Source organism: Diplotaxodon limnothrissa, linkage group LG7 (genome assembly GCF_057381915.1).
Source record: "Diplotaxodon limnothrissa isolate DT_005_m linkage group LG7, D_limnothrissa_male_GT1.1, whole genome shotgun sequence".
Lineage (NCBI taxonomy): Eukaryota > Metazoa > Chordata > Actinopteri > Cichliformes > Cichlidae > Diplotaxodon > Diplotaxodon limnothrissa.
Genome location: NC_140602.1, coordinates 9,399,701 through 9,416,735, shown reverse-complemented (window position 1 = coordinate 9,416,735; position 17,035 = coordinate 9,399,701). Strand labels below are relative to the sequence as shown.

General features: G+C 43.2%; 1 protein-coding gene across 3 annotated transcripts in view; it reads left to right on the top strand.

The window, feature by feature from the left end:
* The first annotated feature begins 6,620 nt into the window (after positions 1-6,620).
* The window catches only part of mafb (MAF bZIP transcription factor b), a 48,491-nt gene continuing 38,076 nt past the window's right edge, over positions 6,621-17,035 (top strand). For 2 of the 3 annotated variants that reach the window (XM_085359148.1, XM_085359149.1), the window contains exons 1-2: positions 6,621-8,017; positions 14,831-14,901. In XM_085359148.1, the coding sequence (XP_085215274.1) occupies positions 7,041-8,017; positions 14,831-14,858 (1,005 nt within the window). In that variant the 5' untranslated portion in view covers positions 6,621-7,040 and the 3' untranslated portion in view covers positions 14,859-14,901. Of the gene's footprint in view, positions 8,018-8,336; positions 8,456-14,830; positions 14,902-17,035 lie in introns of those variants that run through there. The other variant, XM_085359147.1, reaches the window with a different exon arrangement.

Genomic DNA, 17,035 nt, shown 5'->3' with positions numbered 1-17,035 from the left:
ACAGTGTGGACATTAATAACAGTGTACAGTTGCAGAGAGCATATAGCGCAGTACATATACTAGAACAGCCACATCAATAATAACTCATAATCTCCAACTAGAACATGAATCATCATGCCATGTGGACACTGGAAGTCACACAGGCAAACCCTGTGTTCATGTAAACACCTAAAAATAGAAAATCACAGTCATTTGCCGCAAAAGGCTAAAATTGTCCCAGTGTGTCTCTCTCAGTTCAGCAGACTATTAGAAACCATTAGCTTTAAGGGGAAATGAATAGCTCATGCACACTGTATTGTTTTTGTTATTTACCTGCTTCTCCACATGCTGGGTGATGCACGGTGGGGCTAGTTAATGAGGCCAATAATGTAGCAGTGTGTGCCTAATGAGAGAAGATGAGCCCAGGTTCCATACAATTCACATTTAATTTTTGTGTATCTGTGTGTAAACATTATTACATTCCTGAACCAGGACTGTTGAATCCACAATTAACTACTTCACAGAAAACCTGCTACGTCCGGCGTCACGTATTTGTGTGCTGAAAAAGCCTTTAAAAATCATCAGCGCACAGACTGCGCTGTCGGCACACTACCGATATCCTACTCAAACTGCACTTGACATTTTGCTGTTTTTTTTTAACATATATGATAGAAGTGTATCCCATGTTGCACAGAGCCAGAGAGCTGATGAGACCGCTTAGACGACGCCTGTGATGTCCACCTGCTGTGAGAGACAATAACCAGATGTGAAGAGGAGAGTTTGACACATGCAAGTCTGCTCATTGTGGCTAATTACCAGGCTGAAGCATCTTTCTGTCAGCCACAGAGCCACACAGAAAGGGTGCTACAGTACACGCTGCTTTTTTCCCCCCCCCTAATCAAATTCATCCACCCGGGTGAAGCCGAAACTCGTGTTTACTTGTGCTGGATTCTCAAAAATCTTCACCGCCATCTGAGTTCAAACAGCAGAAATAGACTGAAGAAAAACAACAAAGCAACCTCACTTATATCAGGATGCCCTGTCTGTCTTGATATAACAAACTCACTTGTTGAGGGCCTGCTTCTTCACGATCAACCTGGAATATTTTTTTAGCTTATCAAATCCCCGCACTAACCAACAGTTATAGCAGCTATCTGCTTCCTGAGCAGGTAAGTGAATTGAAAGGGTTGTAAAAGTCTGATTAACTCAGGGCTGGGGAGCTGGGTAGTCAGATAGTGGGTGGGGAAATGGCGACCGAGACCGTTCTGTCAGATGTTCCTCTTTGCAAATGTGCCACCGTGTTTCTGTGATGTGGAAGCTTATTATCTTATTAAGCATTCTTTTATTTCCCCCTATAAAACACTGGCAAAGGGAAGCGTGGAGCTCTTCTTGCTTCTCCTTGTAATAGCTTCTCACGGCTCCTCATTCTATTACAAAAGATACAACGGTTAGTTAAGACCCCACGAAACATTTCATTTTCTTTCCCTCTAATTAAATGTGTCTCAGATGAGCCCACTGAGCCCACTTGTCGGGTTGTCCTCCATTTGGAGTGCCACCAGAGTTTAATATATGGCATTAAACAGGGATTGAGGATGAAAATGAAGCCTACCTCCCATTGGGAATGTAATGGATGATTAGAAGACATAATCTTAGTAATACAGAAATCCTTTAGTTTCTGTCATTTTATTTAAGTTACTGTCTTTTAAATGTGGTAATGACTTTGGCTATTTTTGGCACAGTTAAAATTTCAACACTGAGGTTATAAAATTCATATTTTGAAAATGCATAGAGTGCATGTAATGAGTTTCTCCCCCCCAAATTTCTCATTTAAATGAATATACTGCAGGGGTTTTGTACATGGTTTTTCTATGTGTTGTGTGAAAATGATGTTTTTGCATGATATTTTGGAGACACAACTAGCCTCGTCTTCTCCAAATAGGTACAGCTGAGCAAGCATATAAGCAAACCATTTCTACTGTAGCAAAGCACGAAACAACCACATGAACATTATCTGTAAATGCAGAACGGGAAGGAACCTCAGAGGCAAACAAAAGGTTAACGTGCTGAAAATAAAAAGTGAGGTCTATTGCAACATGCACATAAGTCATACTGTAATGAGGATGTTTTAAATAGATGTAACAATTAGTAAAGTCACTGTACCAGTAAATCATAAGGAAGTCCTGGAGCACTGGCTATCAGTTACCCAGAATGCCTCAGTGTTCTCCTGGGGTTAAACTCTGAAAGGTCAGACGTTGTCTCATTTACAGTTTCTGTAGCTTCCAAATGTAGGCGACGGACAATTAACACGAAGCTGGGTTGTAAACGTTAGGCTGCGACAATGGCATTTGTAACACACACAAAAATGTTTTGTAAAAGCCTCCGAGAGTTCAATGTTTCATTCTTTAATGTATTTAAAGCTATTGATGAGGTTTAAGCATTTCATGCTCTCAGTGGGACACTTAAACTTTGACTGGAAGGAGACACTTGTGTTCATTTTATCTGCACTTAATTCATTTGGAGAAACATTTCTAGTAGGAGCCAATCCTGTAGTGTGTTTTTATTATTCTATAGTCAAACATGGGATTACGGTATAACGTTTAAATTCATGTGCTCTTAACTTCCCTCTCCACTTACACTGTGTGCAAAGCAATCTTTTATGATATACACTTATGTGGACCCCCTGTATTGTGTGTGTGTGTGATGTAACAAAGACGGCAGTAAACTTCGTGTGTATGAAACTCCAAAGGGAGGCAGAAAGTGATGCACACAGGACTATTAGCCCTCAGTAATGCAGTTGATGCATTGGCTCTAGTCTTCTTGGCAGCACTGTATGCCTCCTGGTCCGGGGACCAGGAGGCATACAGTGCTACCAGGGCCAACCTGAGACGAGGCATCAAGACTGCCAAGCAGCAGCACAGGAGGCGTATCGAGGCCAGGTTTGAGAACAACACAAACCCAAGGCAGGTCTGGGAGGGCATCAGGGCTATCACGGACTACAAAAGAAGAACACCATCACCCTCAGCCGACAGTTCTACTCTGGCTGAGGATCTAAATCTCTTTTATGCCCGTTTTGACAGGGAGAACACCGACCCTGTCCTGTCCCCTCTCCCCTCAACCGACCCTGCTCCGGTCCTGAGCACTCATGAGCTGAGGCGTGTGTTCCGGAGCATTAACACCAGGAAGGCGGCCGGGCCGGATGGAGTGCTGGGCCGGGTGCTAAAAGACTGTGCTGCGGACCTGGCGGACGTCTTCACCTCTATATATAACACCTCGTTGTCCTGTTCACTGGTACCATCCTGTTTCAAAGCAGCAACCATCGTTCCCATCCCAAAACAGTCAAATGTCACATGTCTGAACGATTTCAGACCTGTGGCACTCACCCCCATTCCCGCCAAATGCCTGGAGAGACTGGTCATTAAACACATCAGAGCTGCTTTTCCACCATCCCTGGACTCGCACCAGTTTGCATACAGGGAGAACCGGTCAACCGAGGATGCGATCGCCACAGTGCTGCACACATTACTGAAGCACTTGGAACACAGGAACACCTATGCACGGCTCCTCTTTGTAGACTACAGCTCGGCTTTTAATACCATCCGGCCATACAAACTCCGTCCCAAACTCCACCAACTGGGACTTAACTCCTCTCTGTGCAACTGGATTGTGGACTTCCTCACTAACCGTAGACAGAGTGTCAGAGTGGGTAAGAACACCTCTTCCACCCTTGTGGTCAACACCGGTGCCCCTCAGGGGTGTGTTCTGAGCCCTCTGCTATACACTCTCTTCACCCATGACTGTATTTCCTCCTGCGCGTCCAATCTCATTGTTAAGTTTGCAGATGACACTACAGTGCTCGGACTTATATCCAACAATGATGAGACAAACTATAGGACAGAGGTGCAACAACTAGAGTCATGGTGCCATGACAATAACTTGGTCTTAAACACCAAAAAGACCAAGGAGATCATTGTAGATTTCCGGAAGAGAGGTCATAACAACCATCTGCCTCTCTTCATTGGCAGTGAGGCGGTGGAGAGGGTGAGCAGTTTTAAATTCTTGGGGGTAACTGTGACCGAGGACCTGTCCTGGGGCAACCATATCACCTCAGTTGTACGGAAGGCCCAACAGCGCCTCTACTACCTGAGGAGACTGCGGAGTGCACACATTCCCAGATCTCTGATGTTGAACTTCTACAACTGTGCCATCAGCAGCGTTCTGACGTATGGATTTCTAGTGTGGTTCCCCAGCTGCACCAAGGCCGATCAGCAAGCACTCCAGCGGGTGGTGAAAGAAGCTGGCAGAATTATTGGAACAAGTCTGCCAGAGATCAGTAATATCTTCCCCACTCGCTGTCTGAGGAGGGTGCACAGTATCCTGCGGGACCAACATCACCCTGCGCGCCACCTTTTCCATCTGCTGCCCTCAGGGAGAAGGTACAGGTCTATACAGGCCAGAACATCCAGACTGGCCAACAGCCTGTATCCACAGGCTGTGAGGCTCCTGAACTCTCTGCCCCCCTCTCACGGACAATAACCATATCCAACTTCTTAATAGCAATGAACTGGTCTGCATTGGTGCATCATATCTTTATTCTCTTCCCCCTCCTGCCCCCCCCCTCTTTCTTAAATAGATAACTATCATATCTGATATCATATCTCACAGTACAATAATATTGAATGGGTTGCATTGTTGTATTTTGTCATGTTTCTCAGGTCTTTGTCTGAATTTCTACGAACATTATTGCTAAGGATTGTCTTATTGCATTGGAGTCACACTGGGTTAAATATGTACACTTGGGTTTTAAGGGGTATTTATTATTTTCTTCTTTTTTTGGGGGTTGTATGGAAGCCCCAAACGCAATTTCATTGTTCTTGACAATGACAATAAATAAATAAATACTAAATACTAACCCTTGAGACTCCAGGCAGATAAATCCTGGTTTAAGAGATCTGGCAAACCCAGAGCTCACGCAGCAACTTGTGTCTACTGTTGCATCAACTACAGATCTGCCCAGACTCGTATATGACTGGAGCAGCTCTCTGTAACCACACATATTTTGAGCATTCAAGCTTATCTTAAATGCAAAATTCTAATTTTTATTCACTGCCTCATTTTGAACTTTCTTACAACCCTTGATTGTAAGATCGTTTTCTACATAGCTACTATTCTATAGGACACTGAGAGGGTGTAATGCCATTACAGTGGTTCAAAGACCTAAAAATGGCTTCACCTTAAACATAAAAGCAAATATTCATTGTTGTTAATTTAATGTTTGCTTCCTGTACGGTCCTGCCAGTCTGAAATTTACACTCAAGCAGCAAAAGCATGTAGCAGCATCAGATGGGACATCTCATCTAGCTAATATTTATTCAAAAGCATCAGAAGGGCCCCTGATGTGTGCTGTAATGAATAAAACACGATGTTTATCCTTCCTGTTTAACGTTAAGTCCCCATGAACAGTCACGGGGACCAAGAGAATATTTACTTGTGTTGGGACACCGGGGAGTTGGATTATCTGCTGGCGGCTTTGTAGTTTTCTGAAGTTTCCCCGTGTGACATGTTCCAGGGAGAGTGCTCTTATTTACTCTCCGGTCCTGTGTGTATAGCCCTGCTCATTGTTTGTTCTTATGTGCCACCACTCCTGAGGACTGCGCTTCAGGAGAGAAAGAGGCGTACAAAGAGATAGAGAAAGGCCCGCTAATGCTGTGATCATTACATGGGAGGACACAGATGAAGATGTTGTCATTGCAGACTGTTTCACAAGAAAAGGATTTGATATTGACTTGCATTTAGTGTAAATGCTTTATCGCTTGACATGTATAAGAAAATGGGTTTACACCGCCTGATAAGAGTCGCCTGCAGTATCTTTTTGCACCGAATGGTGGCGACATTGGGTTTCCAAACAGTGTAGACGAGCCAGACCCGTGCCGTGCTCTTTTCAAACTGTTTCGCCTTCTTACTCAACCTCCCGATTCGTGTCATCTATTTCTGCGATTAGACTAAGAAAAGAGTGTGAACAATTAACGTGACGCTCATTTTGCAAATGTTTTTTTTTTCCATACAATTACTTTGTGTTTGAGCTGAGAGTTAAAACGGTAGGTAGTGTGTAAGAAGAGTTGGAGATTTATTCGCTTATTAACAAGAAACCTGTGAAATAAATGGGATAAATAACTAATTCAAAAGTCTATACAAGGTTTTACATGCGGCCAGGGTCAAGAAGGTTTGTCTAATTAGTGTTTAAGAAGAGAGGCTGTAATAAATCTGACATAATTCGACTTGAAATATTTAAGTTGGTTAAGTGAAAAAATGAAAAAATAACTTAAATGTCAAAAATGCGCTACAGACCAGTTTAATTTATCGTTAAACTCTTAAGCGTAATTTGTTTTCTTTTGCTTGCTTTATTTTCATACGCATGCTAGAAAAAAACATTAAAATGAATATCAGGTTTCGTGTGTAAATTTGTGTATGGACTTGGACGGTCCGAAAACTTCGTTTCTTTACTATTATGCTAATTACGTCCCGGGATCGCGCTGCTCATTGGCTGAGTCTCAGTCAATTTCATATTTCAGTCCTGACGTCAGGGCGCCTATAAAACTAAGCAATGCTTTTTAACTCGTCGGCTGACTGATCCCTTAGAAAAAAAAAATCTATCAATCCTTGGGTGGAGTTTTTTCCCCCGTCTCCACAAGGCAACTATTTGCCCGGGACACGAACGTGAACCTCCTCAAATTGGCGCACTAATCCTAAAAGGAGCCATGAAGTGTTAAACGGTAGAAACGGAGAGAGCGGCGCTCAGATACCCGCACGCTGGGAGAGAGGGAGGAAACAGCGCTGCTCCAATGCGTCTGTGCAACACAGACTGAAGAGAGAGAGAAAAAAAAAAAAACTTATCGACTCACAAAACCTGAACCTGCGCTGCGCAATTAGTGCGAGAAAATTCACTTTTTCCTCCGGTTTTGAAGAAAATAAATAAAGAAATCAAGCTGGCTCAGTGCGTGTCTCAGCAGCCCACTTTGACAGGTGCTCCTCACCCCCTTTGGAGGACTGTCAACAGCAAGAGGATGGCATCAGAGCTGGCAATGAGCAACTCCGACCTGCCCACCAGTCCCCTGGCCATGGAATATGTTAATGACTTCGATCTGATGAAGTTTGAAGTGAAAAAGGAGCCGGTGGAGCCCGATCGCAGCATCAACCAGTGCAGCCGCCTGGTCGCCGGGGGATCCCTATCTTCCACCCCGATGAGCACGCCTTGCAGCTCGGTTCCCCCTTCTCCAAGCTTCTCGGCGCCCAGTCCGGGATCAGGGAGCGAACAGAAGGCGCACTTGGAGGATTTCTACTGGATGACCGGGTACCAACAGCAGTTGAACCCCGAAGCTCTGGGTTTTAGCCCGGAGGACGCCGTAGAGGCGCTGATCAGCAGCAGTCATCAGCTCCAGACCTTCGATGGCTATGCCAGAGGGCAGCAGTTCGGCGGCGCAGCCGGCGCGGGGGGCGCAATGGCCGGGGAGGAGATGGGATCAGCGGCCGCAGTGGTGTCCGCGGTTATCGCTGCAGCCGCAGCTCAGAACGGGGCTCCCCACCACCACCACCATCATCACCACCACCACCACACAGGGGCACACCACCCCTCCTCCGGGTCTCAGTCCAGCGGCGGCCCGGGGGGAAACCACCAACACCTGCGCTTGGAAGACCGGTTCACGGACGAGCAGCTGGTGACCATGTCGGTGCGGGAACTGAACCGGCAGCTGCGGGGGGTCAGCAAGGAAGAGGTGATCCGTCTGAAACAGAAGAGGAGGACGCTAAAGAACAGAGGCTATGCCCAGTCCTGTCGGTACAAGCGGGTCCAGCAGCGGCACGTTCTGGAGGGAGAGAAGACGCAACTCATGCAGCAGGTGGACCACCTCAAGCAGGAGATCTCCCGGCTGGCCAGGGAGAGGGACGCCTACAAGGAGAAATACGAGAAGCTGATCAGCACCGGCTTCAGAGAAAACGGAGGATCCAGCAGCGACAACAACCCTTCTTCCCCGGAGTTTTTCATGTGAGTCCCGGCGCTGAAAAGTTTTAATAAGCGAACCTCACCAAAAAAAAAAGAAAAAGAAAAGAAAAAGAGTTTGCGCGCAGCTAAAATAGGTTTTGTGTGATTGTGTTGAAGCTGCTTTTAGTTAAAGACTAAACCAGTTTTTCCCAATTTGTGTCATTTTAAAAGTATATTGTTTCAGAAACCCAGATTTGTTTTGTTTTGTTTGTTTTTTACTTTCTAAAGAATACAAATTAGGAAAGGACTCTGGTTAAAAATACAGTACCCATACATTTTTTTAAAAGGATTTTTCTCCACTTTGTGATGTTTGCCTTTATAGACACTGCATAAACTTACCATCCTGCTGCGACCCATCGCATAGCCTTCCTCCTGCGCCTCATCCATCCTGTTCCCTTTAAACCCATATTTGTTTTGTGAATTAAAACAAAGAACTTTTCAGACTCAACAGCTTTATTTGATGTGATTTTGATTTTGTTTGGTTGTTTAAAGTCACTCTGTTTTAATATGCTTTACTTCATTTCATGTCATTCATCCTGTCTGGTGAAAAATATCCAAACTGCGCCAAAGTTTGGAGAGACTTGTGTGAGTTAAATGAAGCCATGCATGCTGGTCATGTACGGATTGTTTGTTTGTTTTTTCTTCTTTTTCTGTTTTTGTTTTTTTGTTTTTTTATTCTACCTTTTTGTGAACTTGTGTATAATTGTATTATACCGTGACTGCATTGCTCAGTTTCACTATCATTTTGATTTTTTTTAAATATGTAAAACAAGTGAACAGGGCTATTTATGCGCCTCTTTTCTTTAATGAAAGTTCACCGCGTTTTCGACCCTTTCAACATTTTATTGGCTTCTTTTGGAGCCTTGTGTGTGGGGGGGGGGGAGTGAAAGGGGACTTCATGTAAAGCAACAATGTGCTCAGTATTGATTTTTTCTGTTAGGCAATATGGCATCAAGATGAGCAGCATCTGCATATTTATTATAAGCAATAATTATAACATTTCCAACACTAGCACTAAAATTATTGCGATCAACAAGTGGAGCTGAAGATAAAAACAAAGCAGATTTCCTGAAAATATGTGGAGGACGGGCTACTTTATGCAACAAATGATCTTTGTCTTGTAGAAGTTCACTGTTCATGTGTTTTCCTTTCATTTAAGGAGGCTGATTAAGTTCACTCGGAGCCCTATGGGTCTTTTTTCCTCTTTATTTTCTGATAAACACACTGTGAACTGTTTGGAAATTGAAGTTTAAGGTTCCCCCGGTGTTGCAGAATATTTAAGGAAAAGCATCAAGCAGCCATTCGTCTTTTTGTGACGCCCTGATTATCTGTTCTGTTAGAAACTGAACAGGACAGGTAAAAGGCACACGCCCTGTTCACTTTAAAAAGCTGAATCTAATGTTACCATTCGTCAATAAACCTCCATGAATGGAAACAAATGCACCTTCCTGATGATGTTCGTTTTTGTTCTGTTCAGTTTTACTGCTTGTTTGTCTCTGTGTCTTTGATGCGACGCCACACACTGAGGCTTGTAACGAATCCGAATTTCCTCTGCGGGATTGCAATAACAAAAGCATCTCTTTCATAAACGTGTTGTTTGCTTGGAAGCCGTGTAATTATCGCAGCTCCCAAACATCAAGTAGACTGCGTATATTCCAACTTTGTGATCTGGTTCAGTTTATCCATGTGTTTTCCTCTAAATGCGGTTTTATCTTTTTTAATTTTTATTATTTTTAAATTATCTTGGCAAATAATTTTAAGGGGTTTCTTTTAATGGCTTTTGCTTTTTTTTTTGCTTTTTTTCTTTGCTTTTTTTCTTTTTTTTTTTTTTTTTAGAAAAAAATGACGGCCTTCACCTGTTGCGTATTTAAAGACAAAATCTTCTTGTTCTTTTTAAGCGTGTGTGAAAATGAAAAAATAGCGCTCAGTTTTTCTTATATAATTTTTCGTTTTTCGCCCTGTGGCCTGATATCTGTGCTGCAGGTCACCTGCAAACGCTCAGTTAATGATTGATTTTAGAGTAAACTTGCACTTTTCACTCGGTACATGTGCACTTGTTGAACATTGCCTGTGGAAGGGTTTTAATTCAGATCGACCGCAGATAAAGCGCTGCGTGGCAAACGTGATGCATTTAGTCGTGTGTGCAGGCAAATGTGCGATTGAACACAAACATGTCGCAATTTTTTTCTCTGACGTGTCATTTGCCAGTCCACAATAATTCCGCAGTTTTGCATATTTTTCTTTTCTTTTTGGAAATCAAATCACGCCTCATATTTTTAACCAAACACATTTTTTTTGAAATGCCTCACTTTCATTTCTCTGAAAAAAAAATCCCTCGACTTATGACATAAAAATGCTGAAAAGATTGAATTAAAGGCACAGGAGACACCCGGGGGGTAATTTGATTTGCTAGCGAGTGACAGGTCTTGTAGCCCTCCAACCTGCCGGCAAATGTGGCCTGGGACGCCTTTCCTTCCCGATGAAGTCGGTGCATCCCTAAGGAGTATGGCTGCTATAAAAGCTGCATGGGGTCTGGTTCAGGCTCCCATACAAGGTCACTACAATGCATACTGCTGGAAATCTTTGTGGTTGTGTGTGTGTGCATGTGTGTGTGTGTGTTTGCGCATGGGTGTATGTAGAGAAGTGCTACTGGGTTGTCCCTCTGAGGGACCTTTTGACAGAGTGTGTGCAGACTAGGAAAAGTGTCCATCTCGTGGAAACCTTAAAATGCACCACAGTGGTGAATTTTTCAGTGTCGGGCTGAAAACAAAGACTGTGGACTGTGTATTTGGTTCTAAGTCTCACTTGTACAACAGTGACACTGTCACCTGGCTCATATGGATTCCATGAAAGCCTGGAGTGAGGGACAAGATGGCAAAGCATGATCCACTCATGCCTGAAGGAAGGATTTTCTCTGTGATTAAAAGAGAGTGAGAGACAGGGATGGGGCCCAAGGAGGAGAGAGAGAGAGAGAGAGCAATACAGAGGAGAGGGAGGAGAGAGAGAGAGAGAGAGAGAGAGAGAGATATGCTGGCTGTCTTCCTGCTCCTTTCAGATGATAAACGATCAGAGATGCATCCTAGCTGAGAGGAGACGGCCTTTTAGTGAGCATGTGTCCACTAATTTATGGCCCTCCTATCTGATTAGGTCAATATAGTGTGCTATTTAATTACATTTGTGTTATAACCTAGAACTGGAGATACTATACTTCTTTCATGTCACCCCTTTCTTATGTGAGCCTGATAGGATTAGCGAGGTTTCCTCTGGACTTTGCTCAGGACGGCTCTACCTGTTTGTACAACAACAGTTTTGTGAATTTGTTAAGTAGCAGATCGAGGGCCGCTTTTGTGTCACGGTTCGCAGGCTTCTAGGGTTTGTGCTCCGGCATCAATGCGTAAGAAGGATAAAACGGAAAATTGCTGATCGTTGTAGGGCTGTGGAAATTGTGTGGGATGCCGGTTGTTTGTGGGTGTGTTTTGACCTCTAGACACACCGAGGGGCTGCGGGATTTAGTAGTACTGATTCACTTCCTGTTTTGGAGGAGGACAGAATGCACAGGAAACAACAATTCAGGGCTTCCTTCTCACTTCTCAGCAGCCGTAATCACTGCTTCTTTCGCTGTGTTTTGCTTCCTCTGTTATTTGCACAGCATGAAAAAGTGTGTACACGCACCATATAGACACTCCACGTTATTAATCTTATCAGTATGAACTGTAATTCTGTTCTCTGGCCCAGCATATTGACTTCTTCACTGTGATCATTTGCAGTCTGTCCAATGATTAGGTTATTAAAGATAATGTAGTTGTCTGCTGTCACAATATTGGACTCTCTTTCAGGTCAACTATGGGAAATCACTCTGAAATTTATCAGTATTGACATTTAAATCATCATCATGTACTTTGCTTTAATGTCTCAGAATTAATAGGACAAAAGGATATGCACAGTGGTTAGTGTCTGTTCGTGTGAGTGCTCAATAACCTGCCTGCATTGTCTTTTATGTGACCTTGTTGCGGAAGCGTGTATGTATGCTTTAAGTAAATCTGTAAGAATGAGTCGTTGTGTCATGAAATTCAGATATTTGTAGTCTTCATTGTGTAATGCTAAAAATAAGAAGCTATGCATTTAATCTTTTTTTGTAGTAAAATAAAATTGCAATTAATTTAAGAACAACACAGTTAAAGTTCAAGCCCTTGCAGTAGATCTTTACAGTTGTACCTGTGTTTGTTTTTCATAATGTAAAAATATATGTTATCATTTCATTCAGAGCTATCACCAACCACTGACTTAAAACAAACAAAAAAGCTGCTCTTTTACTAAAATAATGTTAGGATTGCATGTCTCTGCATGTCTCATTCATTCAGCACAGCAACACGGCAGTTTTTACGTGTGCACGTTCATTCTCTGTCATTCCCCTGCGAACGCTTCCTTCCCAAGCGTGGCAAACCCCTGAAAAGGGTTAAAAACATTTTCGCATTCACAAGAGGAAACAATTTCAATCTCTCCTACTCATTCCGCATCTGCATCACTCCACACGATAAACATTTACATTTAAAGTGATTTAAATCGGCTGCCTTTATGCTCCTCTGTGGTCCGTCCATCATCTAGACCCGCAGTGCCCGAGCTTCTCTTCCTCTCTCACCCTCTCGCAGTGTCCTGAGTTATGTCATTTATTTAAAAAGCTTAATAATTTAACTTGTCCGTCCTGTCACAGCTATGCATGTGGTAAAAAAGCAACGGCTGTAAAACGTTGGTGGTGTTTCCTGTGAATGTTTCTGATTGGCTTTGCATGCTTGTATTTTTTTCCACAGGCCAAATACAATCATGGGCAGAGTGACTGAAATGTGATTGTGTGGATCCAAATCTACAGTGTTGCGCGTTAAATTGAGACAGCTTTAAATGCAGAGATGCAAAAGAATGTGCTTATAGACACTGGAGTAGATTTGCATTTGCTTATGGAGGAAGCTGTCCTCAGAATGCATAACTAAAGGGCAATAGATGAAAGCTAATTATGATTTAATTATAGGGGATCACAATATTCTGACTTGCAGATAAACATAACTGAGGCTGTGTTGATGTTTTCAACAGTGAGTTGAGTTTCAGGGCACAGAGTCAGTGAAGTGGTGTGTTTTGGACCGCGGCGAACGTGGTTTCGGGGAGGGGGGGTGTTTGACAAGTGAGTGCATTATGCGACTGTGTGGGTGGGTGTGTGAGAAGCTGTCTGTGTGCATGTTTAGGTCTGGCTATGCATGAGTTTGTTTTATGCAGGGTGGAGCTGGAGCCGAGCCCGACCCCTGTGTGTTTTACCTGCATCTCAATGAAGCAAGAGGTGATTTACCCTTCTGCTGCAGCCACTTCTCTGTCTGTCTCTCTCTCCCTGTCAGTCCAGCAGACATTGATCTCTTTGCCAAGCAAGGTGACCGACAGTGTTTTCAGCTCTTCCAAACTCTCTGCTTTCCCTTTCATTTGTACCTGGGAAAGGCCTTGACCCCACACGTTGCCGCTATGTGTGTTGCCTTCTGCACATGGACCTCCCTTGTACAAAGCCCTGTTTGCATGTGTGTGTCAGTGCGTGTCTGTTTGAGTTGGAAAGTGGACGTGCATGTCGACGCTATGTGTCTACGTGTTTCTGACCCTGTGCCTAACCAGCTCTGTGTTTACTTTCATGAACAGGTGCATGCAGTTCTTTGCAGATTCACCCAGATGTACAGCAGTTTATTTAAACTGCTGTACATCTGGGAGTCTCTCCATACTTTGGTGCTTTTTAAGGTCTTCTCTGTGCTGCAGGTCTATAACTGGGAGCTGCTTCATACCCGAACGCGTCAGAGTTCATTTGGTGCCAGTGTGAATCGGATTACAGGGAAATGAATGGCTTTCATTGTTGCTTAAAGATGGATTGAGGGGCATTAAACATCCTTCTTTTGCCTCATTTCTCACTCTCAGAAGCAAAAAGTTTTTTTTTAGTTTTTTTTTAGTGTGATTCATTACTCAGGTTTCCTTTATTCACCCTCATCGCTGCCGTGTCTTCATATAATGTCCACAGGTGTGCAGATCATGCATGCATATGTTTGCAAAAATACGCAAATACCCTGCTGTGGGACACCTATAAACACTGATGAATGTAAGCATGACCTAATGTAGGATTTTATCGTTTATGATACATCTAATTATATTCTAATGAAATTATTTGCAAAAAAAGAAGCCTAAATTTGGATAGTTTTATGAAGAATGGAGTAGAAATTAAATTATAGGAGATTACAAAATAGTTTGAAAAATATTATAACAATGTGAACTGCAGTGATTTCCTTTTTGTATTAAACTGTTCTGTGCATACAGTTTTTTTTTTTGTATATGTTATTAAAATAATTAAGTTACGTCTCATTGTCAGCATATTTGAATGCATCGGTCTGTATCCATGGTTTAGTAAACGAGCTGGATAAAAACTGCTTGAATTTAAACCTTTTATTCAAATCTACTCCTGATGTTTAACTGATCAAAATATCCCTGCATTTAACACATTAAATACAAATAAAAAAACTAATATGAATAAAAATTAGCTCAGAATCACTTGATATTATTTTAGTAACATAACAGGTTGGTTTTGGGGAACTGTACGAGCACCTCATATTCATTATTCAGTCACAGCATTACCGGTTTTCTAAGCCGACTGAAATTACCCCTGACTTTTACAGTCATTGCCAGTTTTGGGAACTAGATAGCCATTACTTAATGTCGGAAATATGTTGTGTTTACATCAGTGTGCACTTCTGTTTCATCAAAAAAGTGTGTTAATGTTTCGTCCTGTTTTGTTTTTTGCAGGACGTCAAGAAAATTCCTCCATCTGTGATAGAGAGCTGTGCCCTCTCGGCCCCGCCACCCTGGAGTCTGAGGTAACTTGATGCTCATCTTTGACACTTTCAACAAAAACAACATCTTTAAAACATTTTTTGCTGTTTTTGATGCAAGGTGAAAATAAAATTTAAATTTAAATTTTAATGATTGGTGGCACTGGAGACTAAATCCTCCTGCAGATATAAACTAAATACAGACCATGTTCTTACTAAGATTTTAATGATACAGCTTTCAGTAGCCATTAAATATCCGCAGCAATAATTAGTTATTGTCCAAATTCTAGAGTTATACAAAAAGGTCTCAGGATTAATCTCCTTTACTCACAGGTTTCAGCACAAAACAAAATAGATTTAAAATGAAAAGAAATGCATCAAGTAAAACATTAATTATAAACAATAACCATACTAGAGAGCTGCTTATGCATTGTTTTAACTCCTGAAAGCTCTTTATGTTTTATTACATTATTGTAGAGAAGTAGAAAAGTTGAAAGCTACTATAATATTTCTGTTACCTGCTTTGTGCTCTTAATTGAAGCACTTTAAATACAGACAGGATCTCCTGATAAAAACTATTGAAACTTCAAATCTTTAGATCTGATCAGTATTTTGATAATCAATATTTCAGTTCATCTAAAAGGTTCATCTTTGCATCAGATATTAGGTAAAATGATTTGCTTTAACAAGGAAAGCAGACACCTGCTGATTATCATTATTTCTCACTTCACAACCAAACTCATCACTCTCTCACAGCATCCATTGCATGCAATGTTTGGCATCACTGTGTTGGGGCTCTGACAGTGCTGCTTGAATGACGGAGGGGTGACATGCACCGAACTCATGGGATGAGACCAAAACCTTTCACCTCTGTCTTGACCCCCTGACTTCCTGTGTCCCCCTCTGCTCACTCTGCAGAGACAGACACTATACAGTATTTTTGTTTTGTTTTGTTTTATTTCTGGCAGATACACAGATGGAGGGATGTGGGATTGATGGAGTGAGTGAGGGATAGCGAAGACTAGATTTTATACTGTGACACTTGTAGTAGGAAAACAGAGGCTATAAAAGCAAAAAAAAAAGGAAGGATGGATGAAAGGAACTGAGAAAAACTTAAGACTGAAGGTAAGAAACTGTGGAAAGTGTGGCGCCTGCTTTTGAATGCAGACACACACGCCGGGACGAGAGGACAGAAGGAGGTTAGGAGGCGAGGTAAGGGAGGAACGCATGGCGGGAGGGCTCCTGGTCGTGGATGCAGACAGACAGGCAGGGAAACCAGAGGAAGGCGGTGACCTTCTCTGCTGCTGGAGGATCGAAGGCTTTATTTAAAGGCCTGGTCAATGCTGGGTGCTGCTGAGGTATCAGCCTCGCAGCCAGGCGACTCATCACCACTGTAATACAACTCTCTAATGCTAACCCCCCCTCCCACTCTCTCTCTCACTCACACACACACACACACACACACACACACACACACACGCACACGCACAGGACGGGACACTCTCTGGACACCTCAGGTTTTACCCTGTACAATCAGGAGGCTGGACAGAGGAAACTACCGCATCAGCATCAGCTAATTTTACCATGCAGCAGGCAGCACACTCTACTTTCTTCATGTGCTCAGCATTGTGAAGCGCACGCCAGCTTTGCTTTTGACACACTCTCCATCACCGCCTGTTATTTTGCTCTTGACTGATAACGGCCGATGTGAACATTTTTAAATGTGAAAGCATGGCCGTAGCGTGGATGCAGGCGGGGAAAGAGTTAAAAGCTGACAGAATGCAGCCTGCTAAGGCAGGACTCGTGCATCTGTTGGTGTGAGCGGAGCACGTGTTTGCGTTTGCGCATGTGTGTGTGGCTGCAGCGCGAGGACACCTGCGTGCTTCAGCACTTTCTGGCTGTCGGGAGCTCTGAGGTCACAGGCAGAGGGAGTGGAGAGGGCACATTAGAGTAAGCTTCAGAGCCCCCACCCACACACCACGCCTCTGCCGTTTCTTCCCTCCCACCACTTCAACCCTCACTTTTCCTCCTTCTTCCCCCTGTTATCCCCTCTCCCCGTCATCCCTCCTCCTCTCCTCTTCCCGCTCACTCCGGCTCGCCTTCTCCTCATGGTGACGGGGTGAGTCAGCCACTCGGGGGGGAGGGGCCGCATAGGGGCAAGGTGCCTCTGTGGCTGACA